The 27,141-nt window shown below is 47.0% G+C and overlaps 2 protein-coding genes across 8 annotated transcripts; one reads left to right on the top strand and one right to left on the bottom strand.

Annotated features, from left to right (window-relative positions):
• The first annotated feature begins 9 nt into the window (after nucleotides 1-9).
• Nucleotides 10-5,910, top strand: Ric8a (RIC8 guanine nucleotide exchange factor A). Of its 2 annotated transcripts, none has more exons than XM_052195981.1 (10): nucleotides 10-362; nucleotides 653-700; nucleotides 781-1,371; nucleotides 1,658-1,749; nucleotides 2,249-2,399; nucleotides 3,724-3,819; nucleotides 3,920-4,064; nucleotides 4,141-4,285; nucleotides 4,669-4,788; nucleotides 5,130-5,910. In XM_052195981.1, exons 1-10 carry the CDS (start codon nucleotides 279-281, stop codon nucleotides 5,248-5,250), a joined length of 1,593 nt encoding a protein of 530 aa, XP_052051941.1. In that variant the 5' UTR covers nucleotides 10-278; the 3' UTR covers nucleotides 5,251-5,910. The 2 variants fall into 2 exon arrangements, with proteins under 2 accessions (XP_052051941.1, XP_052051937.1); XM_052195977.1 differs by having other exon boundaries at nucleotides 4,666-4,788.
• Nucleotides 5,911-6,462: 552 nt separating this feature from the next.
• Nucleotides 6,463-27,138, bottom strand: Sirt3 (sirtuin 3). 6 transcript variants are annotated; one of them, XM_052195998.1, is made up of 8 exons: nucleotides 26,544-26,638; nucleotides 25,686-25,723; nucleotides 21,907-22,095; nucleotides 21,600-21,832; nucleotides 20,411-20,511; nucleotides 10,530-10,691; nucleotides 7,651-7,860; nucleotides 6,463-6,865 (listed from the first exon to the last, which is right to left on the bottom strand). In XM_052195998.1, the coding sequence occupies exons 3-8, from the start codon at nucleotides 21,987-21,989 to the stop codon at nucleotides 6,845-6,847; spliced, it is 810 nt and encodes a 269-aa protein (XP_052051958.1). In that variant the 5' UTR covers nucleotides 21,990-22,095; nucleotides 25,686-25,723; nucleotides 26,544-26,638; the 3' UTR covers nucleotides 6,463-6,844. The 6 variants fall into 6 exon arrangements, with proteins under 6 accessions (XP_052051958.1, XP_052051978.1, XP_052051952.1 ...); XM_052196018.1 differs by lacking the exons at nucleotides 25,686-25,723; nucleotides 26,544-26,638 and adding an exon at nucleotides 27,121-27,138; XM_052195992.1 differs by lacking the exon at nucleotides 25,686-25,723 and having other exon boundaries at nucleotides 21,907-22,087; nucleotides 26,544-26,640.
• Between the last annotated feature and the right edge of the window lie 3 nt (nucleotides 27,139-27,141).

The following is a 27,141-nucleotide window of genomic DNA, read 5'->3' as shown; positions in this document are numbered from 1 at the left end:
CTGCCAGGAACTCGGGCTAGAGAGGAGGGCTCAAAAGGAGGACACTGCTTGGTTAGCTAGCATCGCCGCTCCAAGACAAGCCCTTCAGCGACCACAGCCGGGTTGCTCCACCTTAAGCCGGAGGCCAGCCCCGGCGCCTGTACACACCCTTGGGCTCGGCTGCTCTCCCAGCATCCCTCACGCGTGGACGCCGAGCTTCCGGACCTGGGCGGAGCCCCCAGGTTTGGCCGACTGCGTCTTTCCCAGCCCTAGCTTCCCAGTACCCCGTGCCAGGGGCCATGGAGCCCCGGGCAGTTGCGGATGCCTTGGAGACCGGAGAAGAAGATGCAGTGACAGAAGCCCTGCAGTCGTTCAACCGAGAGGTGAGAGACATCTGGCTTCCGAGGAAATTTCAGGAAGAGAGGAAGCAGCGATGTGCACGCAGCTCGGCTGGGGTGTGCGTGGAGTGTGGCAGGGAGCACGGCGGTGGGTGGTGGGCTGGGCCTCGGGTGTGTCTGTCGTGGGGCAGGTGTCTGGGAGGCGAGGGTGGGCCTTGTCTTACGTTCAGAGCGATGGCTGCTGCTTCAGAGGTAGAAAGCAGACCTGCTGCTCTGACTCGAGGGGCACAGGTCCTACCCGCCTGTGGATCTGAGCCTCGTGGGTCTCCCTGCAGCATTCCCAGAGCTTCACCTTCGATGATGCCCAGCAGGAGGACAGGAAGGTAAGTGTCAGCCCAAGGGGCTCCTAGGGCAGGCCCCCAAGAAGAGGGCCTAGTGGAACCACTTTTGTTCATCCCCACAGAGACTCGCCAAGCTGCTGGTCTCCGTCCTGGAGCAGGGTTTGTCACCAAAGCACCGTGTCACCTGGCTGCAGACTATCCGAATCCTATCCCGAGACCGCAGCTGCCTGGACTTATTTGCCAGCCGCCAGAGCTTACATGCACTAGCCTGCTATGCCGACATTGCCGACTCGGAGGCGCCCCTCCTACAGTCCCCAGACATGGATGTCCTCCTCGAGTCTCTCAAATGCCTGTGCAATCTTGTGCTCAGCAGTCCTACAGCACAGATGCTAGCAGCAGAGGCTCGCCTGGTGGTGCGGCTAGCGGACCGCGTGGGACTGTACCGCAAAAGGAGCTATCCCCACGAGGTCCAGTTCTTTGACTTGAGGCTTCTTTTCCTGCTAACTGCCCTTCGCACTGATGTGCGCCAGCAACTGTTTCAGGAGCTGCACGGGGTGCGCCTGCTGACTGATGCATTGGAACTAACACTGGGCGTGGCCCCCAAAGAAAACCCTCCGGCGACGCTTCCAGCCCAAGAGACGGAGAGGGCCATGGAGATCCTCAAAGTGCTCTTTAATATCACCTTTGACTCTGTCAAGAGTGAGGTTGATGAGGTAGGTTGTAGTCTGAAGTCATGGCTGGGACTCAGCTGGGACATTTTGCTTCCCTTTGAACCTCAAGTTGCAGGGTGTCAGATGTGGCAGTCCAGATGGGAACTCAAGGAAGGTTTCGGAGCTGTGTTGTGCATGGGGTTGGGTGTGGGTATTCTCCACAATTCTTCAGGTGGCCAAAAAGCACCACATGTTCTGTGGACAGAGCCTAGGGATCAGCTCCATGTTGGCCTTGGGCCGTAAGAACAGAGGCTCATTCTCACAGGAGCCCCTTTCTCTCTTTGGTTAGGAAGATGCTGCCCTTTACCGGTACCTGGGGACCCTTCTGCGGCACTGTGTGATGATCGGTGCTGCTGGAGACCGCACAGAGGAGTTCCATGGGTAAGGGGCAGGGCTTACTGTGTTGGGGATGTCAAGAGTGCCTAGGTATGGGGACAGAGGTCCTTAACCCTAGCTGTGAATCAGAAGCATCTGGGAGCCCAGGCCCCACCTTTGAATACAATTTCATCAGGGGAATGGGACACCAGTGTGTTTCCGGAGCACCTAGGGAACTCAGGAATGACTAAGAGAAGAGCTATGAATGTAAAGACAAGGCTTCAGGTGGAGGCAGTGGTGGTCATGGCGTTGTAAGTATGGTCGCTTGCTGATACTTCAGCTCATCTCAGATTACAGAGATTGCTTGGCATCTCAGCTCAGACAGAATGGCACAGATGGAGTCTACAGTCTCCCCACCAAACTTAAGTTGGGGTACCACCTACCCGTGCTTATAGTCTTCAGTGCCATCCTTCAGGCCCACATACCATGTGTACCCCAGGAGAAGGGCCAGGGATTGTATCTAAATATAGTTACTGTGTCAAGGCCTCTGTCTGTCTGTCCCCAGCCACACAGTGAATCTCCTGGGGAACTTGCCCCTCAAATGTTTGGATGTTCTTCTCGCCCTGGAGCTACACGAAGGATCCTTAGAGTTTATGGGAGTTAATATGGACGTGATCAGTGCCCTCCTCGCCTTCCTAGAGAAGCGTCTGCACCAGGTAGGAGGGGACCCTGCTATGTGGATACCCAGGGGCATGGGCACCAGTTGTGGCGACTGTTTCTGTACCATTGTTACTGGGAAGTAGAGCTCATCTTGATGGTATATCATGGGCAATTCCTCCGATGGCTCTGTGGTGCAGATAGATGGTGGCCACTCAGTCAGGCCCTCTCAGAAGCTTGCAGATACACTGTATGTGTGAGCCCTCCTGCTGCTGATTACTAAAGAAAAGTGAGCTCCCAAGGTTCTACTAAGGTGAAAGTTATCTTTGAGGTCTCTGTGGCTCTGTTAAGTGGTTCTCAGAAGCCTTTGGTTCCTGCTTGTGACCATCAGGCTCCCAATGTTTCTATACATGGGCAGCGAGAGGTGACATCAGTTGACCCTCTGCATTTTTTTTTTCTATTTTGTTTTTTTTCTATTTTGTTTGTTACAGGGTTTCTCTGTGTAACTCTGGCTGTCCTGGAACTCACTCTGTAGACCAGGCTGGCCTCAGATTCACAGAGATCTGTCAGCCTCTGCCCCGCTGAGTGCTGGAATTAAAGATGTGAACCGACACCACCATCACCCCCAGCTGTCCCTCTGCATTGTAAAGGGGCATAACCAAAAGTTATCAGACTCCTATGGGTGTCCATCGGGCATCCAGAGAGCTGGTAGTCTAGCCTGTCCTTGTGGAGCCCCCACAGCTGAAAGCCATAGACTGGGATTCGTTAGATCTGAGGAGCCATGTTGCTGGACACAAGGTGCTCAGCACCCGTGAGCTTGGTGAGGAGATGTGGCGCCTGCTCCTGTTGCTGTGGCTGCTGGCCTTAGGCTCCAGGGAGATAACAGGAAGGCGGGGAAGGGGATAGGTACCCTGCTGTCCGAGAGGCACTTTGAATAGGAAATCTGTTATTTGTTTTTGCTGTTTCCTGAGGGTAGTGTGTGCCTCAGGTGTGCAGACGACTTTCAAGTGCTTTTTGTTTTGTTCATGGTCCTGGTTCATAGTTGTCACCGTTGGTTTTACCCGAGTCACAGAGAAGTGCATCTGGTTTCCATCACTTCCTCTTCTTAAGGGTCTCATAGGCCCTGTACAGGCAAGGATGAGCTTGAACTTGTGATTTGCCTGCCTCCCCAGTGCTGAAGTTAACAGGCTTGTACACCATGCCTGGCTTCAATGTTTCTATTCCTTTTTAAGCTAATCAACACCCAGCACTATCTTTGACCCTTAGCTAACTTACTGCAGCATGGCCTCTTTCTAAGAGGTTGTTAGAACCATCTGGGGAAGTGTGCAATGTAACTCCATTTTACCTGGGGAGCATATGTCAGTGACAGAAGCCCTTCTACAGATCCACAGGCTGAAGGAGTGTGTGGCACCTGTGCTGAACGTGTTGACAGAATGTGCCCGCCTGCACCGTCCCGCCAGGAAGTTCCTGAAGGCCCAGGTACTTGGAAAACGAGGCGGAGCTGGGGACTCTGGCCTGGGTCCTTTTTGTAGGCTCCTGGCTGCTCCAAGCCAACACTGAGAAACAGCCGCCTCCCTAGGTCCTGCCCCCTCTGAGGGATGTGAGGACTCGGCCTGAGGTCGGGGACCTGCTTCGAAACAAGCTTGTCCGCCTCATGACCCACCTGGATACAGATGTGAAGAGAGTAGCTGCCGAGTTCCTCTTTGTCTTGTGCTCGGAGAGTGGTGAGTTGGGGGAGCCCACGCCCCAGGCCTCCCCTGCCTCAGCTATTCACACATTGACCTCTGCCCTGGTCTTCAGTGCCCCGATTCATCAAGTACACAGGCTACGGGAATGCTGCTGGCCTCCTGGCTGCCAGGGGCCTCATGGCCGGGGGCCGACCCGAGGGCCAGTACTCAGAGGATGAGGACACAGACACAGAGGAGTACAGGGAAGCTAAGGCCAGGTATGCACCCCTAGTGGATACTTGGGTTCCCCCATTCCCTTCCCCACCCCCTCCACAACCAGAACCAGTAGTATATAGGACAGGGTAAGGAATAGATAAGACCAGAATTCAGGAACTGTTCTGATGACAAGTTATGTCCTGGGTGTACTGAGGCCCAGCAAGTGAGCTATGTGGGGATCCAGAAGGTCCTGGGCAAGGGCTGTCAGGCTGGTGTTTGAAGGGGGGATCTCCCTTCTGAAGTCCCCTCACCAGCAAAACCAAGAAGGTGGGGTCTTGCTAACCCAGCCCTAAGCATAAAGATGGAGACTAGCTGCCCACCGAGCGGGCGCCACTTCTCCTATAGCATCACTAACCGTTGCCCATGCACTGTTCCTGGGAAGCAGCATCAACCCTGTGACCGGAAGGGTGGAGGAGAAGGCACCTAATCCTATGGAAGGCATGACGGAGGAGCAGAAGGAACATGAGGCCATGAAGCTAGTGAACATGTTTGACAAGCTCTCCAGGTATGTTATGAGGAAGACGTGGGAATGATTCTGTTTTGTGAGCCCAGGAAGACTGGCTTAGAGACGAGGATCCCAGAGAGGCCATGTTAGACATTTAAGATAACTTGCTCTAGAGGTCTGGCAAAAAGAGGGTGCGGTCAGCATTGAACCCTGTTTCTAGATGATAAAAACAAGGGCAAGAATGTGAAGGGCTGTCTAACATTCCAAGGCTAGTTAGGTGGGAGTTAGGATCGGGGCCTAGTTAATAGGTAACCTAGTCCAAGGTGCAGCCAAGAAATGAGCAAGAGCCCCCAACCTGCACACTAGGTCGCTTCCCCAACTACGCTGTGCTTTCCCTGCAGGAATAGAGTCATCCAACCCATGGGGATGAGTCCCAGGGGTCACCTCACTTCTCTGCAAGATGCAATGTGTGAGACTATGGAGGGACAGCTCTCCTCAGACCCCGACTCAGACCCTGACTGAAGATGGCAGCGGCCTTGCTCCCCTTCAGAACTGGTGCTGCTTCTAGACATGTCCTGGGGTGCTGCCTCGAGAAGCCACACCCCCTCCAGCTGGGGAGCCCGTCTCTCTACTCACATTTCTGTCATCTGCCTTTGGTCCAGTTTCTTGTGTTTAGGACTATGGTAGTCGTACCCTCTGTGAAGACTGGGAACCCACCTTTCATGTCCATGAGTGAAGTTGTTTCTTGGATGTGGCTGCAGCTATGGGCAGAGTTGCCCTGGCACATAAATGAACGTGCATGTATGAAGGTGGTAATGGAGCAGGTGCACATGGTGTAAGCCCGGAGCCTGTATGTGGGGCATATGCTGTGTTTCAAACATTTTAGAATCTATTGGAATTGTTTATGTATGTTATGTTATGGTATGTCAGAAACCACACCAGGCATCACGGTTCCTGCTAATGGCCCCACTGAGCACAGGGCCGGTGGCCACTTCTAAATTCTTCTTGGTCCTGGCACAGCTGCCCACTGCAGTATCCACATATCCAAGCCTCACTGGTTGTGACAACTAACTCAGCCACTTCCACTGGTTTAGTAATTATGTGAAGGCAAACGTCGTAAGACAAGGTAAAATCTGAGATTTCTGAGGCGCAGAATAAAGAAGAGTTTGGGACAAGACTGTATATCTGTGAAGTAATCGGGTGAAAGGATATTAAATAGAAACTGATTTCATTCTATTTAACATTCAAGATTTCCTAGATCACCTCACATCAGCTGTCATTGAAGAACAAGGATAGAAGACAAGACCCCCAGTCCGGAATCTTGTTGGTTCAGCTATATACTGTCAGCCGCAGTCAAGATGGGTTGGTACTGGGGTGCTTCTACCTGGCAAACAGCCTAAACCATTCCTGAGTAGTAGCCAAGGAAGAAGCAGCAGCCTGTGCTTAGAACAGCACACAGGACAGGAAGCAGGAGAGCCAATGGGGCTTCCCAGAGTAATGCCCGCCATTGGTTTTAGCATCGTTACTGGAGAAAGCTATGGCTCAGGGAAGGCTGGGCAGATGGAGATTCTAAAGGACGTGGGTCCTCTTGAGGGACTGTAGAAGAGGGGCCTGAGTTATCACCAGAGTGAGTCAAGGGACAAATGGGCTCAGTCCTGTCATCCAGGAGGATAGCACCCACATAACCTGAAAAATGTCAACACTTACTATCCAAACAGACAAACGAAAGGATGCCAAGTTTTTATACTAAATTTATTTCATGCGAGAAATGATGTTTTAGTTAAAGATGCCACTTTATCGATCAGCATGCTAGATTACCAAGTGTCTCGCCTGTCTCGTGACGGGCATGCTATACTGCCCTCTAGATAACTGAGGGCCACTAGTAGCATCTGCATCAAGCTTCAGCAGTGAGGTGGATGGCACACACACATGGGGCAGCCCCAAGGGTAAACATCCCTGGGCAGCCTCTCCAAAGGCAGCCTCAGGACCGCTGCCCAGGCCACATGTTGTGGTCTGGCCCATGTCTGCAAATCTGTTGGAGCCGTCTTCAGGCACGAGGTCTCCCTGGACATAGGATGATCTCCTGTGTGAGTTTCCCAGGTGAAGAAGCCATAGTTTATGTGTCCTTTCTGTCCAGCTAGAACAGACAGGAGCTCAGTTAACATCACACACACAGGCTAGCATATCCCAGACACGGATCTGTCATTTAAGTCAAAAATATCTTATGGAACAAACTTTTGTCTTTGAAATGAACAAGAAAAGGGATCCCAGAAGGTCTAGCACAACATAGGCAGCTAAATTCTGTTTTCTAATAAATGGCAACTGCGTACATTCAGCCCTAAGAGCCAAACATTGGAACAACAGCAACAAAAAAAATGTAATACTGGTGGTGACTTCTCATCTGAGGAAGCAGTAAATGCCAAGGCTCCTTGAAGAGCTCAGGCTAAGCACAAGAGGCTGGGAGCTTTTGCCAGTGGAAGTGAGGAGACCATAGGCCCAGAGACATATATCACCAACTGTGATATATTCTGGTGAGATCCTCTGGGCAGTGCTGCACCTTTTTATAATAATCACATATAACATGGTTCTCACAGGGAATCATTTTCTGTGAATCGCAGGTACTGTAAAGCCAGAACAGTGTTCCCTAGCTTCCTGTTCCCAGTGACTGATGTGGATAATGACACTGATTAGCAAACCATCCCTGGTTAGCTCTATCCCATGCAGGGTGCAGACAATGTCAGCTTCTCGGCCCTCCCCCATCCCTAGGTCACAGAACCATGTCCCAGCAAAGATTGTAGAGTAGGACACAGAAAGCAATGGTCTGTAGGAGCACCGTCCTCCTAAATGACAGCAAGACTCTGAGGGCAGTGACCAGAAGATGATGCACTCCATTGGACTGGGTCCAGAGCTTAGCATTTGTACCTTTCCATGTTCCCGCTGGATGAGATCCTGCAGCTCTTGTGTCCACCCCAGGAGGTCCACCAGCCTTTCCACACCATTAACAACATCCCCTAGCTGGACCACATCTTTCCTTCGAGGACTCAGAGCAAACGGCCCCACCAAGTCTCGATTGATGAGCAGTCGGGGCACTGATTTCTGTACTGCTTCAGACAAGCTGGCAAAAGGCTCCACCTGAAAGATAACCCGTGTGAAAGGCAGGGTGTCCATGCACATCAAGACATTGAACACTACAGTCACTGACACCTTGGAGCAGAAGACAAGGCTGACACTGACACACAGCGCCCACCAGTTAGTTTCTGAAGGCTTTTACCCCCTGGTCTGGGAGATTTCTTTCCCATCTCTAGACTTTCTTCTGCTCACTGGGCCAACACAAGCCCTGATTTTTCCCCACTCCATCCTCGCCCCTGTCTGTGTTCTGCCTGCAAGCATCATCCTTCTACCTGCTCTGTCCACTCACAGCCTGGGCCCTGCTCTGAGCCTCCCCTATACTTGCCCGACATAGAGGAGCAAGCACCCTTTACCACCCTGCTACTGTCCCACCGCCTGGGTCCCCCCATCAGTGTCCTATTTCTGCACCAAGAATAACGGTGGGAAATGAGGCCATTAAGAGGTGATATCAAGCCTGGCTCTCCTCACCCTTCTCTACAGAACTTTAAAATGGATTATAGATTGAAATGTGAGGAAAACAGCTGTAGAGCCAGCACTATAGAAGTATGGCTATAATTCCAGCAGTCCAAGATGGAGACAGAAGGCCAGATGTTCAAGGTCATAGTCAGCTACATAGCATGTTTAAAGTCATCTCGGGCGACATAAGACCCTCGCCTCAAAAATATCAAACTCAGGCTAGAAAGATGTCTCAGAGTTAGGAGTACTTGATGCTGGGCTGGGTTCCCAGCACCCACATGGCAGTTCACAACTGTAACTCTAGTGCCAGGGTACTCAATATCCTATCCATAGGTACCAGACACACAGGGTGCCACACATATGTACGTACGTACATACATATATACAAACGTTCATACATATTTTTTTTTAAATAAAAAGCAAAACAGTCAAAAGATCTTGACAGCTCTTAAAAAATAAGGGAAGGCCAAGACAGTTCAGTGGCTCAGGGGCTTTACCACCAAACCTGACACCTTGAGTTTGATCCCCAGGATCCACCTAGTGGAAGGAGAGAATGACTCCCAAAATTGTCCTCTGGCCTATACATAGATATAAACAAGTGTCACACAAAAGTTCTTAAAGACAAACTAGGGTGTGTAGGTGTGAGGAGGGAAAGGTATTCTAGACATGAACCTTAAGTGAGAGGAGAGAGGTGACATCAACACTTTCGCACTGGCGTCTACATAAAACTGCTATGGGAAAGTGCACGGTGCGTTGCTTTATACACATTAGTTACGTTGCTAATTTACAAATTTACAACCCAGAGAAAAATGGGCGAGTAATATGACTCTGCAAAGAAAACAAAAGGCAGCATAAACATGAGCAGAAATACGAGGTCTCCCAGCGTCTGGTGAGGAGCTAACGCAGGTTTACTACCTGCTAGGCAAGCAACCCACCAAGCCCCACCATGCCTATCTGTAGCTGTTCAGACTGGCAGGAAGCTAAAACAGGTCATTTTCATATTGGTGAGAATGTGAGCAGCAGACCCTCATACACCACTACCAGCATTCATCCCACAGGAGGACCTGCATGGGTGTAAATACAAGGGCAGTTGCCACGGCACACAATAGGCAAAGACTGTCTACTGTCTACCAATAAGGAACAGCCTACAGACATTTTCTTATAGGTCCACAATTCTTGACTTAGAACCTATGACTGGAAATGCTGCAGACTTCTGGATATTTCTGGTTTTTAAAAAGATCATATGGGTATACATTACAGACACAGATGAGATCCTGAGTACTCCACAATCTAGCACGTTACTATTTTTTCCACAAACATGGGATGCAGGACACTGCAGATTTGTCACCGTGCACTGGTTGCAGATTGAGGCCTGGCCTGTCTGTGCCCTCGCAATAGCAGGGCACTAGCAAGGCTGCCCCAGGTGGATGCCCACATCACCCACATCACCCAGCACGCAGCTTCTGGCCATTTGTCCCCAAGAAAAGACATCCATGAGGACATAGGTCAAAACATTAGTAGCCACTGATCTTTAAAGCTGACCCTTGGGTCTGGAGAGAGAGGGTACTAGCTGCTCCTCCAGAGAAGCTGGGTTTGAATCCCAGCACCTACAGGGCAGCTCACAGCTACTTCTCAGTCTAGTTCCTGGGGACCAGATGCCCTCTTCTGGTCTCCACAGGCACCAAAAAAATACATGCAGACATAACACTCACATACATAGAAGAAGATAATAAAAATAAAAGGAAATAAAGTTGATTCTTCACTTTGCCTCTGCTGTTGTAAATGAGTCATGCTCTTCACACCTTTGGAAACTCGCTGGCATTCAGACTCAGATACAGATCAACAGCTTGTACCCCTCCAGGCGTCACCTCAGTACAGAGCCACAAACATACCCGCATGCAGACCCCAACCCCACTGGGCCTCTGACTGCCCCCTACCAGCTAACTGCTGATGCTGCGGCCAATATTCTCCCAAAGGTCACTTCAAAGGCCATCTGCTCTTCATCCCATAGTACAGCTCTGTGCCTAGATCAGTCCTTCCCGCCCTGCCTCACGGCTAACCTTTCACTGTACCCTTACACCCTCCTACACAGCCACCGCTCCCAAGCCCCAAGTGTCACCACCAGTGACTCTACTCCCCTGAAAAGGTGGCACCGTCAACCAGGCCCTAGCCCTCCATCCTGCCCTACCACCCACCCCACGTGCCTTCCAACAAACCTCCAGGGAGGTCCCAAGAATGAGCAGCAGATCTGCCAAGGCGAAGTCAGCAACATGTAGTAAGAACCGTGCAGGCAGCTGCTCCCCAAAGAACACAATATCAGGTTTCACAACGCCAGTACAGACGGGGCAGCGGGGCACCCTGTCTGCCATCACATCAGCCTGTGGGATCAGAGAGGGAGGGGGAGGAAGATGACTTTTAAAAAATGAAAACGCAATAGCTTCTCAAGAAAATTTTAAACTCGTGCAAAACTCTTCACTTTGTAATGAAATCTGTGTGGCTTTAGCATTTCTTGTCACTGTTTCTTAAATGCAGGGGTTGGGAGAGGGGGCTGCAAATATTTCAAATCAAGCCCTAGGCATCACCTAGTAGGTTCCACCTGGAGTGGTTCTGCAGGCATCCTGAACGCAGGGAGAAAGGCAGCACAGGCCTGTCCCCAGTTGGAGCTGAAGTGACCAGTGTGCTGCTTCTACCCTAGAGGTCAGCTGTAACTCACTGATGACACCGCCAGGAGTGACCATAGCTGCCACAGACAGCTCCTTACAGGGAAAGTAGATGACAATTACTAATAACTGACCCTAGACTATGTCTCATGCCAAACAGAGGAGACAGAATACTTTCTAACAAGGCCACAGAAACATCCTCGTAAAATAAAGATTTATAGCTAAGTAGATTTTAGTAGAATAAATTCAGCAAGAATGAGTAGAATCAACTGCCAACAGATGCTGAAAGTATTAGCTATAGATAATAAACTATATTGTGTTTAAATTAAAAGGGGGAAAGTGACCAGCTTAAGATATCTAGGAAAATAAAATGTTTAAATGTTATGGATTCTTTTTAAAAAGAACCAAATAAGAATTCCTAAAAGTAAAAAGCAAAGGTAAAAATCTACAACAGAACAAGGTATTGATGAGCTTGAAACAGATCAGAAGACATCACCCAGAATGCAACACAAGCGATAGCAACGGCATCCACTGCAGAGTAGCCATGACTGCCTGAGAGAAGGTGGGATGCTCATCTGCTCAGACAACAGAGAGCAGGAGGAAGGGGCGGAAGTGACCAGCAGCTGAGGTGAGCCTGACTGGGGATTCCCCTGCAGTGACAGAGAGAAAGCCCTGTGCATTTCAAGCAGAAAGAATCAAAGGGACCCATATGGAAACACAACACAGGGAAACTGCAAATCCTTGAGGAAAAAGTCTGAAAAATATGCAGAAAACATGATTAGCTAATGGATTTAGAAAAGCCAATCCAGCATGGAGGACGGGAGGCAAAGTGAGAGGGCTCCCAGGTCTTAGACTCTAGAGCCAAAGCTATCAGACACAAACTGGCAAGAGAAGAAAGAGACCACAACAGAGAAGGGGCTCCAAACTGACACCGGCACCAGCAACTGGTTTCTGACTGAAAAATAGAGGCAGATCAATAGTGAAATGGCATTTCCAACAAATGTGCTGGAACTACATCCACATGCAACAGAACGGACCTAGAAAGTCTTCCATGCTTCATAAAATTAACTCAAAGTAGATCTGAGACCTACATACAAAGACAAAAACTTCCAGAAGATGGCATGGGAGGAAACCTAGGTGAACTCTGGTATAGTAATGAATTTTTGGATTCAACACCAAAGCAAATCCTTGAAAGAAATCAGGATGGTGTAATATTAAGATCTTCTAGCCAGGCGGTGGTGGTGCATGCCTTTAATCCCAGCACTTGGGAGGCAGAAGCAGGCAGATTTCTGAGTTTGAGGCCAGCCTGGTCTACAGAGTGAGTTCCAGGACCAGCCAGAGTACACAGAGAAACCCTGTCTTGAAAAAAAAAAAAAAGATCTTCTAGTCTGAGAAAGACACTGCACAAAGAGTGAGGAGAAAAGCCACAGACTTGGAAAAATATTTACGGAAGACATATCTCATAATTAACTATTAACTAAAACATACAAAAATGTTTTATTACACTTTTAACTATTTGTATATTTAGGGCATGATGCCCACGTGCAAGCTGGCACAAAGGGATTGTTTCTCTCCCTCAGCATGTGAATCCCAAGGACAGAACTCAGAGTGCCAGGCCTGGCAGCATGCACCTTCCCCTGGGGTCCTCCGAATAAGCAATGTCCCCACAGGACCAGGCAGTGGAACACCTGCTCTCAGCTGTTGGTGCTTTGGGGAAAGTTCAGGAGGTGCTGGCTGGCTGGAGGAGCTGAGGCAGTGGTTGTTGCCTTTGAGAGCTTTATCCTCACCCTACGTCCACTTTGCTCTCTCTGCTTCCTGCTTGCCTTTGGAGACGTGAGCTCTCAGATTCCTAGTCCTGCGGCCATGCCTGTCACTTGTTGCCATGTGTCCCAACCAGGATGGACTCTCATCCCTCTGGAACCACAAGCAAAAACAAAGTCTTTTTTAAAACTGCCTTGGTCACAGTGTCTTATCACAGAGCAAAAGAAAAGTAAATAAATATGCCTGTGCAGCCATCCTGCTAGCTCTACAATCAGTTTTGAAAATAGCAAAATACAGCCAGGTGGTGGTGAAGCAACCTTTAATCCCAGCACATGGGAGGCAGAGGCAGGCGGATCTCTGAGTTTGAGGCCAGCCTGGTCTACAGAGTGAGTTCCAGGACAGCCAGGGATACACAGAGAGACCCTGTCTCAAAAAAAAAAAAAAATTAAATAAATAGAAAAAGAAAAAGAAGAGGAGAGGAGAGGGAAGATGAAAAAGAAGAGAGGGAGAGAGAGACAGACAGAGAAAGAACTAGCAAAAACCATGGACACCTTCCCAGAGAACAAAAGATAACAACCAACTGAGAAGATGCTCACCAGTGTGTGTGTGTGTGTGTGTGTGTGTGTGTGTGTGTGTGTGTGTGTGTGTGTTGCTGAGAACTGAACCCAGGGCCTCACATGAGCTAGTCAAGCTCTCTAAGCTCTATCCACTACATATATTACTAAACTATATCTGGTACATATATTACTAAGCTCTATCCACTACATATACTACTAAGCTCTATCCACTACATATATTACTAAGCTCTATCCACTACATATATTACTAAGCTCTATCCACTACATATATTACTAAGCTCTATCCATTACATATATTACTAAGCTATATCCACTATATATATAGTATTAAGCTATAGCCATACATATATTACTAAGCTATATCTAGTCCTAGTTCTTTGCTTCTTACAAAACTAATCTCATTTCTACTGTGATCCAAAAATCATGTTTAGTATTTACCCAAAGAACTTAAAAGCTTACATTCATGCAAAAACCTGCATAAAGCAATTTGTGTTCTTGAACTGAAGCATTCATGTTGCTAGCAGAGTAGATGAACCATGGCATATCTTGTACATTACCAAGTACTAATAAGAAGTCAGCTACTGGGGCTGGAAAACCCATAGAGAATGTGCTATCTATTGGTGGCCATTTCCATAGGCTAATCTCAGAGGGATTGTGAGAGGTGTGTGGGGTGAGCACTGGCTCGTCTGCTAATACACACTGCTAAGCGAAAAAAAAAACAGTACAAAAAGGCTCCACACTGTACAATCCCAATGTTATCACATTCTAGACAAGACAGATCAGAAAGAAAATAGGATCAGAGTTGCTAAGGGTTGGGGTAGATGAAAGATGAACACGAAGAACCCAAAGGAGCTTAAGGAGACGGACAGTATTTCAAACCCACAGAGTACACCACGCTAAGGTTACTGTGGGCTCTAGGAAGAGTGTTGTCCGTGTGAGTCCATCAGCTGCACGGTGTCTGACTTTGGAGGGCAGGCTGGCAGTGATGGAAGCTGTGCATGTAAAAGTATGGGTGCGTGGTAACTATCTGGACTTTCTCCTTAATTTTGCTAAAACTCTAAAAAAAATGAAGATTTTAAAACAAAACAAAAAAGCTTATCTCCAAAGGCCATGTGTTGAGGACTTACTGTTGGGGGAGGGAGGTAGAGCCTGTAGAAGACAGGTCTGGCTGGAGAATCAGGACGTGTGGAGCATGCTCTCAAAGGGTAGTGGACTCCTTCCTCTTCCTTTTTCCCTTTTCCTCCCTAACCATGGGATGAGCACTTTTGTAACACACTCTCCCATCATAATGAGCTACCTTGTCACAAGCCCAAAACATGAGCCAGAATCTCTGACACTGGAGCCAAGATAAATCTTTTGTCTTCTAAGTTTATTATCTGAGGTATTTGCTGTAGTTACAGAAAGCTGATATGGCCATTCTAAAACTTGTTAAAATTCATACTGCATGGGCTGGAGAAATGCCTTAGTGGTTTAGAGCACTGCTGCTCTTGCAGAGGACCTGGGTTGGAGCCTCAGCACCCACATGGTGGCTCTCACTATTGGGAACTACAGTCCAGAGAATCCAGTGCCTTCTTCTGACCTCTGTATATATGTGTGAAATAAAGAACTTTAATTCATATTTCCTGACTTTAAAACTTGCTACAAGCTACAATAACCAAAGCAATGTGATACTGGCACACACACACACACACACAAAGATGGACAGCTCAATAAAACAGAGCAGAGAGCTCCCACACAAATGCCTACAAACATAATCAATAGGTTTTTTTTTTAAAGGATATCAAGCCTATTGTTGGGGGTTGGGGGTGGAGTATAGTTTCATCCACTATGGAAGCTGGGCACGGTGGCACATACCTTCAATCCCAGAATTTAAAACACGGGGGTAAATAGATCTCTGGAAGTTCAAGGCCAGCCTGGTCTACATAGCAAGTTCCAAGCTAGCCAGGGCTACATAGTGAGACCCTGTCACAAAGTGGGTTAGAAGAGCCTATGAGGAAAGCTAGAGAAACAGAGAAGTTAAAAGTACTGGCTGCTCTTCCCAAAGACCTGAGTTCAATTCCTAGCACACACATGGTGGCTCATAACCTGTCCATATTCCAATGCCAGGGGATCTGACACTCTCTTTTAGCCTCCTTGGGCACTATACACACATACAGGGCACAGACATGCATCCAGCTAAACACCCATACGCATAAAATAAATAATATCAAATTGTAAAGTACTAAGAATAGTGGATGGGTGCATTGAAAAGATGAATTTTGTTAAGAGAGAAAGCCACAGTTGAGAAGCACTGGTTGTGAGCCCTTAAATGGAACGTGTGGCTTTGAAAAGGCAGGTAGGTGGCAGGCGAGCCTGCAGATGAACTAGGGACTCACCAGCATATGCAGACCTCATGAACCAAGCCAAAAGGGCTTCACCATGAGACAGTTGACCCCTCACACACCTGTCACAACCCCAAAATAAACCCTCTGAGGTTAAGCTGTGAAAACCATCAGATTCAGACAACACATTCTCTACTTCCTGAATCGTTTTTGAGCCACAATGCTAATAAAATCCAAAGAAGTTCAAGGTCAGCGTGCTCTACAGACTGAGTACCAGAACAGCTGGTGCTACACAATGGAACCCTGACTTGAGGGTGGGGGAAAATCTCCAAATAAATGTAATTCTTTGTTTTAGACTGGATTGACTTCTTCATCTCAACTGGTAAGTTGGAACTGCGTATCAATTGTATGCAAAAAAATTAATTCAAAATGGACCAAATTCATAAATGAATCAGGTGTCTAGTTTCAGGGCACCTGATGCCTTCGCACTGCTATGGGCTCCTGCACCCATGCAGGCACAAATATTTACACTCAGGCACATACACACACACACACACACACACACACACACATATATATGAAATAAATATTTTTAAATTATTTGAATGATGAATTTTGTGACATATATGTGTATGTATGTGTGTGTGTGTGTGTGTGTGTGTATCTATATATACCACAATGAAACATCGTAATGATTTTTATGAGGATTTTCTGAGAGTTTCACTATGTAGTCTAGGTTAGCTCTGAGCTCACAATCCTTCAGCTTCCTTAAATGCTGGAATCACAGGTATACACCATAATAGCTATTTGAAATGTAAACAATGAGCATACGTGTGCAAGTTGTTACTAAGAACACAGGAGATTGTGCAGTTATGACCAGGCACTCGGCGGTGCTATGACAATGCCTTGCAGAAACAACTTCAGGGAGGAAGCATTACTTTGACTCAGTTCATCATGGTGCCAGGCATGGCTCCATTCATGGACATGGGAATGTATGGCTGCTGCTGTTCATACTATGTTCAACCAGGAAGCAGCAAGCAAAGGGCAGAACCAGAAGCTGTGGTAGCCTTCAAGGCCCACCCAAGGCATTTACTTCTGTCAGCTAGGCCTCATATCCCAAAGGGTCTACAACTTCCTAACACAGCCCAGGACTACAGATGGGGTGGTCAAACACACAACACTGTGGGAGACATTTTACTTCAAACTATAATAACTTCCAAGCTGACAAACTAGAAAGAAATGGAAGAATATAGAGAAAGGAAGGAAGAGACGGAGGAAGGGACAGAAGAAAGAAATGATACCCAGTGGGAAAAACACAAAGCACAAAGTAAGATGGTTGATCTGAATCCAAGGATTTCAACAATTACACCAGCCTCCACTTGTGCACTGTGGCAATGTATCCCCCACACTCACACAAATAAATAGCAAACAAATGCAAACTATAAAAGTAATCTATAAAAGAACAGGGAAGACGGAGAGTAGATGAATGCAGATGAGCACTAACTGGCTGTCTCTGAATAGTCATGCGCTCCACTGGTCCTCACTGTTTCCATCTTGCCTCGTGTTCTTGGTCCTCATTTATGATTAATGTCTTCTGGCTTCCAGGCTTCAAATGGTGCTAACTGAAGGATGCCAACCTTTGTCCATCCTCTTCTCCTGAGGACCACTGGATCACCTGAAACCCTTGGGCCTGGAGCCCATATATTTCACCTCTTCCCAGCATGGAACCATCCACCATCCCTGCAAGTAGCCAATGTGGTTGGCTCCATGTTCTCTGGACCTTACAGAATGGTATGCGTGAATCTGGACCCACTTATGAACACATGCATGTGGAGGACAGAGGGAGATGCTGAGCACCTTAAGTTACTTGCCACCGTGTGCATGTGTACGTGTGTGTGTGTGTGTGTGTGTGTACAGGGTCTCTATGTAGTCCTGGTCCTCCTTGAGTTTAATATGTAGACCAAACTGGCCTTGAACTCACCAAGATCTGCCTCAAGTGCTGGGAGTAAAGGCGTGCACCACCACACTTGACTCCACCTTAGTTTTTGCGTTTAGTGTGTCCCACTACCTGCAGTTCATCTGTTAGGCTTAGGCTGGTTTGCCAGTGAGCTCTACGGTATGCCTGTCTCCAACCACTCAGCCCCAGGGTTATAGGCATGTCTACTACTATGCCCAGCTTTTACAAGGGTGTTGGGGATCTGAACACTGGTCTCTGTGCTAGCTTGTTCTAAGAATCTGAGATTGCAGGTGGGCTGCCATACCTGCCTAGCACTTATATGGCAACCCCTTATCTACTCGGCCATCTTCCGATCCCCTCCTGCATTGTTTTTAATAGGAAAAATTATAAACATTAAAAATGCCTCATATAAGTAACAAAAGGAGTAAACATGTCTCAGATGACAACATAAGATAACCATTAAACTGAACAGAAATGTAGAGAATTTATAAGAGAAATTTAATAGGAATCAATGAACTAATTTCACTATTTGGAGGTATGTCTATATAGATACCTCATGTTTTATATGTACTTATATCTTTTGTTTAAAAAAAACAAAAGCAAAAACAACAAAAAAAACCAGACCATTACATTAACCCCCCAATCATGAATGGCAGACAAAGGGATTGGTTAAGGAGAGATTCATTTTATTTCTCTTTTCTTTTCTCTTCTTTTCTCTTTGTTTTTTCAGACAGTGTCTCACTATGTAACTCTGGCTGGCCTGGAACTCACAGAGATCTGCCTGCCTCTTGCTCCCAAGTGCTGGGATTAAAGGCGTGCCATAAGGAATTCATTTTCTCTATATATTTCTGACCTGCACTTCTGGGGTGGAAGGAGCACTGGCCATCGAGCCCAAGGCCTGTATACTATACTAGGCAACAGCTCCACCACTGGGCTGCGTACATCCTCAGCCCAGCCTTAGCTCTAGTACAAGGATATATTATTTTTCTAAATCAAAAATTCGGGATCCAGGCATGGTGGAACACATTCTTAATTCCAACAAAAACTGATGGGATCTCTTTGTGTTACAGGTCAACCTGGTCTAAATAGTGAGACCTTTTCTGAAACAAACAAAGCCAAGTATAGTGAAGTATACTTATATTTCCAGCACTGGGGAGGCAGAGATCCTTAGGGTGGTTTTTTTAGGGTTGCCTAGCCAACCAGCCAAGCTATTTTGGTAAGTTTCAGATCTCTGTGAGCATCCTGTTTTGAAACAAACAAGCACATAACAAACTATTATAAGATCCTCTACCAGAGCTGGAGAGATGGCTCAGTAGCTAAGAACACTTAACTACTCTTCCAAAGGTCCTAAGTTCAAATCTCAGCAGCCACATGGTAGCTCATAACCATCTATAATGAGATCTGATGCCCTCTTCTAGTGTGTCTGAAGACAGCTACAGTGTACTTACATATAATAATAAATAAACCTTTAAAAAAAAAGATCTCTACTCCCAAGAACTTCAGAAGGCAGAGACTATTTCATGAGGTGACTTGTCAGGAGCCATAATGGAACAAGCTAATGTACTAGCAAGTGATCATCCTGAAATGCCTGCTTTGGATTATTATATAATCTGCGACAGGTGAGCCCTCATTAAGCACGGCCGTGAGGGACTCATTTTAGGAAAGATTCCTGCTATTAATATGTTTTTCCTGTTATTATTAAACATATATAATAATCAATAAGTAACAGCACACCTCTTTGGTACAGATCTCTGCAGATCCACGAAGATGTACTGTCTAACAGTGACGCTATGTAGACAAACAGATGATTTAAGTTTTAATGATGATCCTATAAGAATTCCTAAAATTATATATGTGATTATTAAGCTCTTTTATATAGCGGGACTGCTATTAGGTCCTTTTCTGATAGTCAAAACTGCAATGAGAACTCTGCCAGTCTCCCAAGTGTCACAAGTTAATTGCTCTTAGATGGTAACCAGACTTTCTTCTATTCGGAGCATACCCCAAGAGGTTGTAAAACAATTAACCAAAGGTCATCAAAAGGGAACTAGGATATATTATAGGTGCTAGGACAGAAGATAAAATATCAACTCGGTTTCTCTATACAAAACTTCACTAATAGCTTTAAACCTTAAGTGAACCTGCGGAAGCTGAGACAGGTGATGGCTGTTTAGCTAGATAATTCCTCCTAATGGATATGCATGTAAACATTCTCTGTTGTAACTTCTATTTCAATTTATGATTTGATTTTTGTGTGAATTTGTGATGAACTTTGTAACATGTGATCATGTATTCTGAAAGATGTATAAGTACTCAGGACAAAGAGATGAAGAGGAATTAAAGTAGAAATTTTTCCCCTTTCCCCAGTAGTAGACTTTTTGTGTTTCCCCTTTTAGAAGAATTTTTCCCTTTCTCCACTCAGGATCTTTCCACTTTTCCCTCTTAGATGGCTTTCATAGGAAATTTTTTACAACTTAGTAATAAACTCTATAACCACTTCTCTAAGTGTTCCATTTTCTTCCTGTGACTTCTGACTAGCAGGCTGGAAGTTAGAATCCAACAGTTCCTGAGATAGAACAAAGGCCACATTGCTTAATCCTCCGTGGTTAGGCTACAGGTATTAATCACCTAAGCAATCGTTCATCCTCAGGAAAAGCAAGAAAGTTTTTAGGTCTTTTTACAAGTTATCATCAGCACTTCAGTACAGTTAGAGAACTAGAAAGCCCTGAGACCCTCAGACTTTAAAGCCATCACCAGAGTCCTACTCTGTGACTCCACCACTACCTTCTCCGGGCCGGGAGGCTCCTGGCAGTGACTCACCCATATATCTTCCCCAGGGAAGGACCTTCGACAGACCGTGCATGTGGCTGATACAAAGGACCCATGAGCTTCAACCAGCTTTGCAGCAGGGATACCAGATGCTGAAATTCAAACCAAATCTCATGTTGCAGCCTCGGGAATGGCTATGTAAGCACACAAGCACACCTTCTGGGCTTGACAAAAACTGATCTCAAAAAACTGTGTGGCTGATTAAGCAAACAGATTATGGCATAAGCACATAATCCTAGCACTGGGAAGGCTGAGGCTAAAGAGCTGAGAGCCCCAGGACAGTCTGAGCTACGGAGTTGAGGTGAGTGTGGGCTATAGCAGAAGCTCCTCAACAACAACAACAAATGGGTTCTCAGGAAGTTCACTGCTGCTCTTTGGTAACTGCAGTGCTGAAAACTTTTCCTTCTGCTTAGGGGGAAACTTGGAGTGGTCACTACTGTCTCTGGTTCTGGCCTGTAGACTCCTTCTCACAGGAATCTTGGTCCAGCAGCAGCTGTCTTACTTCAGACCACAGCACCCCACAGAATGGCAGAGTGGCTGCATCTGCCATGGGCCTGCATGTCACACCTTGGGAAGCAGCAGCACCTCCCTCAGGGTACTTAGGCTCTAACCATGGCTGTCTCGTGTGAAGCAGAGCCAAGACGTCACTGACTGACTTGGACGACACTGAAATGCTGGTGGCTCTTCAGAATAATGGCATCAGAGCCATGCTGAAGCAACATGGCTGTATCTTCCAAAGAGGTCCACAAACACCTAGACATTGTTTCTATATTTATACCATGCTGTGAGGAATCTGCCTGAAAATAATCTGAGGGTGAAAGAGGAGGTGGAGACAGAGAACAAGGCCTGGCCATGTGTCACGTGTCAGGGTTCCTTAGGAGGGAGCCAGAAATGGAGGGAAAGTGGGAGAAAGGGAAGGGAGGAAAAGGGGAATGAGGAAGGGAGAGATGGAGAGGGGGAAGAGGGAAAGAGAGATCCATACTAGATTCAAAATAATATGAATTTTAGTTCCATTTAAAACTCCAGATGATGTGTGGGAGACAGGGCTACAAAAAGGTTTCCATGTGGCCTCAAACACAGAAGTGGTAAAGGCATAACCCGCTGCCTAGCAACAGTCCCAGGGCTGACATAAACACTAGGCCATAGACAGGCACAGACACACAAGGGGTCAAAGGCTCACCTCTCTCAAGCCCGTCGATGTTCTGCGTGTAGAGCCGCAGAAGCAGCTCCTTGTCGTGGAGCAGTCGAAGGAAGTAGTGAGTGATATTGGGCCGATAGTGCCCAGGGTACAGCTCCTTGGCCAACGTGAAAAAGGGCTTGGGGTTGTGAAAGAAAAAGCCAAGTTCAAAGATGGCCTCAGGGTACGGGATGTCGTACTGCTGAAGGTTGCTGTAGAGGCCACTCCCTGGGGATCTGTGGAGAGAAGGGAAAGGCTAAGCCCTGCAGAAGACAGTGAGGGAATGACATCCAAGGGAACTGCAGCATACCTGAAGTCCGGGATGCCACTGGGTGTGCTGATGCCAGCCCCCACCATGACCACGACCCTACTGCAGGCTCTGGTCCGAAGCATCTCAGCTACATCCTGCAGAGAAAGCTTCTTCTCACTGCTTCCTCCACATCCAAAGCCGCCTGAGGCTCCCACAGAGAGGGATATGGGCCTTCTCCCACCTGTAACACTGACAGCAAGAGCACAGAAGGCAGGCAGCAGGCAGCAGTCAGTCTTAGGCTAGCAGTGAGTGCTGCTGGACTCTCCCCACCATCAGAGGCGGACATGGCCTCTCCAGTGCCGTCCAAAGTCCAAACAACCACTTCCCCACCATGCATGACCATCAACTAAAGCACAGAACCATCTTGCATCAGGAATTGAAATTTCTTTGGGGGCAAAAATTTATTTGGAGACTGATCAGTTGGAACTTTAGAGTAGAAATGTTGCAAATCTTGAGTTATCTTTAGTCCCCTGGATAGGATACCTAACACCCTTCTGACTATGAAGTAAGATGTTTGGAATGTCTTGACTTCAAAGAACACATGCTTCCACTAGCTCAGGAGCTAAGACTCTCATTAGATAGTATCTGAAACCTATAGAGCAGATTTTACTACTTGACTTTAACCCACCTGCCTGATGTTCCCACTGATATTCAGTAAATATGTGAATTTCTGACTGTCTTTTGTTCTGTGACTGAAGGTTTGCATAACTCCTTCCGTAAGTGAGATTGTATTTCGTGTAACCAGGGCATGGTTACATGGTCTCATACCGGGCTCACAATAAGCTAGGCCTTATTTGCTTTGAAGCAAGAGCTGAGCTTTGTGTCCATGGTCTAGGCACTCAGTGTGAGATGCCCATAGATGGCTGTGTCCCATCCTGTCCCATCAGGATCAGTGCCAAGGCCCAGAACAGGCCTTTGTGTCCAATTGTCTGTGTCGCCTCCTGGGATAGATGCACGAGAGTCTTCCCTGGGGTCCAGAGTCTGCACCTGCTTTTGTTTGGCTGATGGTGCACTGGCTCATCTGAGTGCTGCACTAGGAGGCCTCCTGCTGTTGCAGAGCAACTGTTAGAACATCTGCAATAGAATGTTCATCAGAATCTGTTTCCTAGCATTCATGCCTTTCTCTCGGCACTCCTGCAGTTTGTTTTGGGTTTTTTTTTGTTTGTTTGTTTGTCTCTGTCTCTTCCTCACTGCAACCTGGCCCTTTTAGTTTAGCCCTCCTCTGGGGCCTAATCATAATGATGGTGGAGGTAAGAGGCACTTGCTCTCTCTAGTCCATCAGGGCAGAGGAATCAAAGAGAACTCCCCAAGAAGCATAACAGCCTCACAGAGAAGCCTCAGACAAGAGAATTTGTTCCCAGCTGGGAAGACACACAAAAGAGGAAATCACCCCATTTCCTGGGTACCCTTACTTTCCTGCAAGCACACACTATAAACCCAAAATACAGTGGGAGGAACTACTCAGTGAGAAGCGAGGGGGCTACCTCCAGAAGGGACACTTAAAACTTAGCCAGAATGAAAACCCCACCAGCAAGCAAAGCAGGCGCCAGGTCCCAGGGACAGATGCCTAGCACGGACACAGCTCCAAGGAAGGAGAGCGACTTTGGAGAACACCTGCCAGTCAGTACTCCAGCTGTTACAGGTTTGATAATTACAACAGTTCAACTTGGAAGTATTTAACAATGGGGAACACTTGATATTCCTAAATTGGTTTTGCTTTCTGTGCACAACCAGATATCCTGGGGAATAAAAGACAAAAATAAGCAAACTAATTAGAATTACAAAGCATCTCCGGAAGAAATTATTAAAATTGCTAATTTCTATGAAATAAATGAGCAAAAATTCTTAATTAATATGTTAAATAATAAGAAATAGACCATGAAACCTGCCCCCTCACTCACACACACACACACACACACACACACACACACACACACACACACACACACAGACAGCACTGCAGGAGGTAAATCATAGTCAGCTGCTGTGGACAATCTGAAGCAACTGCATACCCCACACCTGGAGTTAAAACAAAAGCATTCTTATAATATTTCTGTGGGGATTTTTAATAAAATGCCAAAATTTTATTTTAAAATTCTGAGCTACAAGTAGCTGTCAGCCCCACCCCTCATGCTACTGTGTGGATCCACTATATTCACACAGAAGTGGTTGGTGGTCAGTTATACAACGACTTGTGTGCCACCAGCAAGTCAGGAGTAATTCCCCCACCACCCTGAGCCTCAGCTGCCAAAGCTATCAACAAGGAGGCCAAAGATGTCTGGAGTATTTTGTTGCTATTGCTGGTATTGCTTTGTTGTGCTAGAGGTGAAGGGGCAAGAGCTTCAGCCCTGAATTACAGCCCACTCCTAACTCTTAAAGTCTTATTTGGAGGAACCTGTGTTTATAAACCTCTCAGCAGACAGTACAGGAAATACACAGGAGAACAACAATAACAAAACCCAATAAGAGAAAGATCTCCTCCTCCCACGCTAATGGGCCGATGCTTCTGAAGAAGGTCCTCTGTATCAGAGTTGGGCATAAAAGCACTTTACGAAGATCCCTCTTCTGAGCTAAGTCAGTGAAACCCTCCTAGGGGTCTCCTAATGAAAACAAGACTGAGAAGAAGCAAGCCCTGGCTCCAACACATCTCTCCCTCATCAAATACCCCATCGCACAGGGCACCCAGGGCAGTCCACTCAGAGTTCTTCCCCTAATATTTTCTGAACTCCTTAAATACAAACCATATGAGAAACAAAAGGAACAATAGAAAAGTTGTGAGCATTGCTGAGTGTCTGCCAACCACTAGACATCACTCAGGGAACATGAAAGACATTTCTTAGTCACCTGTACCCAAAAACAACAACAGCAACAAAAATGTTTGCAAGTCACTGACATACATGTAGACAAAATTTTACCAACTATCTACCACACACTTAAGATTAACCTAAAGTACATCTACATGTTATAGAAGACCCTGAGATGAAGAGACCCAGAGGCTCGTATTGAGTACTGCCCAAGACATTGCAGAGAGACAGAAGATGAAATCACAAAAGGGTCCCAAAATCTAAACTCAAGAGCAGAACAACTGTGCTGTAAAGGTGCCCTCCTCAGACATCTCAGGGCTCCTGTGTCAGGGTTGATGACAGCCAGGCAGTCTCACAGATGATCTCATACTAGAAATGCTTCCACAAATGAGTGTCTTTTCTGATCCCTGCTTTATCCTCAGCACCCAGAAGTCTGGTACAGAGAAAAAGCTCTGTAGCAGTAGCCTAAATGAACAACTATTTATTAAAGTCTTCCCCACATCAAGTAAATATACCATTATCTACACAAATATTCATCCATTATAGGGTACTAACATTTCTTTGCCAACAACTGTGGTCCTAAGAATGTAAGGACTCCAGGCTGGGTGTGGAGTTCAGTGGTACCATGCTCGCCTACCAGACAAGTGCAAAGCCTGAGTTTGATACCCAGCACTGACAAGAAAAAGTCCCAAATTGTACATTATATTGATAAATTGTCCTGTGTCATTTGAGCTCACTGAGAAGATGGCTTTGGAGACTGGAGATAAGGCCGACAACCCCATCCCCCATGTCTGACCCATGTTTGTCTTAAAGTCCAAAGTCTGGAGAGCTGGCTCCCCTAAGTGTGTGATAGGACAGAGAGAGAAGAGCCTCCAGGGGAGGCTACTATTGTTTATCCCCGTATAGGAAAGTGCCCACAGTGGAAAGAAAAACCAGAAGCGCAGACAGGGAAACTCAGAGAGAGAAAAAGCTCACCTGGGAATTCCGACTATCTCAACTTTCTCTGTCAGTTTCTGTTGGATATAACAAGTGTTCAATTTGATGTTACCCCTATCTGTTGCTTTACTAAATAACCTCGCTGAAGGGGTCACTCTGTTCTGCCAGGGACTCTCTTTCCTGGAAGTTCCACCTGGTTTCCTTAAAGGAGCTTCCTCAATAGATTTCTGCTGGATTTCTCTCTAACTTAATAAACTCACTCATTTCAAATTGAAAAAGATATCACTACTATTGATCACTCTCAGGACTATACAAAACATATTATTTTGCAGACAGTACGAATGTTAAGTGAAATTTTTAATTTCACAACCTTTATGGGGGACAATTAAAACATAAGTAACAACTGGACGTGGGGTCACGTGACTGCAACCTCAGCGGCTTGGAGGTGCAAACAAAGAGGATCAGGAGTTCAAGGTCATCCTTCTTCACACAGCCAGCGGAAGGCCAGTTTGAACAAGAGACCAGTCACAAAACAATACAAACCGAGTTACTTTACACAAAGGAGTCTACTGGGAATTTAAGTTCAAAATGGGGTACAAACAAAGCTATTCATGTAACAATTCATGATTAGAAAATATTCAATAAGGAAATGGTAATATAAATTATAAGACATCCAGACAATGAACTTCTATAAAATAGTTCAAAGACTGTGCTGCATAGCTACATAGATAGAAAAACATCTTTAAGGAGACGAGGTACAGATGGCGGGTCAGCAGAACCTTGTGGAAGGGCGCACCTGCCGGGTCCTTACTCCCGCAATTGCTTCCAGCTACCCGCCCCTAAAACACCGCCGAAAGTCTATCTGCGGGACCCCGTGTCTCCCCTGCCGTGGCTCACCTCCCGGACCCCACAGTCTGAGCGCTGCCAATGCTAGTCGACCGCTCAGCGCCATGATGCTCTGCAGGACGACGGCGCCTAGAGGGTCAAGAGCCATCCTAATCCCCGCCCCCGTGCGCCAAGCCCCGCCCTCTCGGCACTCTTACTCCCGCCCCCTTCTGGTCAAGTCCCGCCTTCATGCGCCTTCCCTCCACTGTGCCCAGCACAACCCCCGGCACGTTAACCCGATGTGTCGAAGGGTGTGTTTATGCCTGGTGCTGGCAGCTTCCCCCACTGTGGGACTCTGACTTATTGGTTGGGAAGCCAAATCGGGAGATTTCTTCGTTTTACCCCGCTCTCGACCTCCTTGAGCAGGCGGGTGATAACTAATGCTCTCTGAGCGCTTACTGCGGTCAGGAATTGCATCACACCTAGTCCTCGCCAGACACCATCCGGTTTCAGAGGACCCACGTCTGAAGGCTTGAAGCTACGTGACCAGTCGGTGGTTAGCTGTCCCTAGGCAACCCTACTCTTTAACGCCTCAAGAACGGGGCCAGAAACCCGGGAGAAGCTTGGCGGCAGCCAAGAACGCGGTTACCTTGACGACCGCAACCGGCCG

The sequence above is a fragment of the Apodemus sylvaticus genome, chromosome 1 (genome assembly GCF_947179515.1).
Source record: "Apodemus sylvaticus chromosome 1, mApoSyl1.1, whole genome shotgun sequence".
In the NCBI taxonomy this organism is placed as follows: domain Eukaryota; kingdom Metazoa; phylum Chordata; class Mammalia; order Rodentia; family Muridae; genus Apodemus; species Apodemus sylvaticus.
This window is presented reverse-complemented; position numbering and strand designations above follow the sequence as displayed.

What these genes read in the sequence shown, in the direction of transcription:
- Sirt3 (XM_052195992.1), bottom strand. Translation starts at nt 26,640, where the DNA reads ATGGCTCTTGACCCTCTAGGCGCCGTCGTCCTGCAGAGCATCATGGCG. An exon ending in CATCGACGGGCTTGAGAGAG is followed by an intron (nt 20,512 to 21,599) that starts GTGAGCCTTTGA and finishes TTTGAATTTCAG; the next exon opens with CATCTGGTATCCCTGCTGCA. An exon ending in TCCCTGGGGAAGATATATGG is followed by an intron (nt 10,692 to 20,410) that starts GTGAGTCACTGC and finishes CTGATCCCACAG; the next exon opens with GCTGATGTGATGGCAGACAG.
- Ric8a (XM_052195977.1), top strand. Translation starts at nt 279, where the DNA reads ATGGAGCCCCGGGCAGTTGCGGATGCCTTGGAGACCGGAGAAGAAGAT. An exon ending in TAGAGAAGCGTCTGCACCAG is followed by an intron (nt 2,400 to 3,723) that starts GTAGGAGGGGAC and finishes GCCCTTCTACAG; the next exon opens with ATCCACAGGCTGAAGGAGTG. An exon ending in GGAAGTTCCTGAAGGCCCAG is followed by an intron (nt 3,820 to 3,919) that starts GTACTTGGAAAA and finishes CCGCCTCCCTAG; the next exon opens with GTCCTGCCCCCTCTGAGGGA.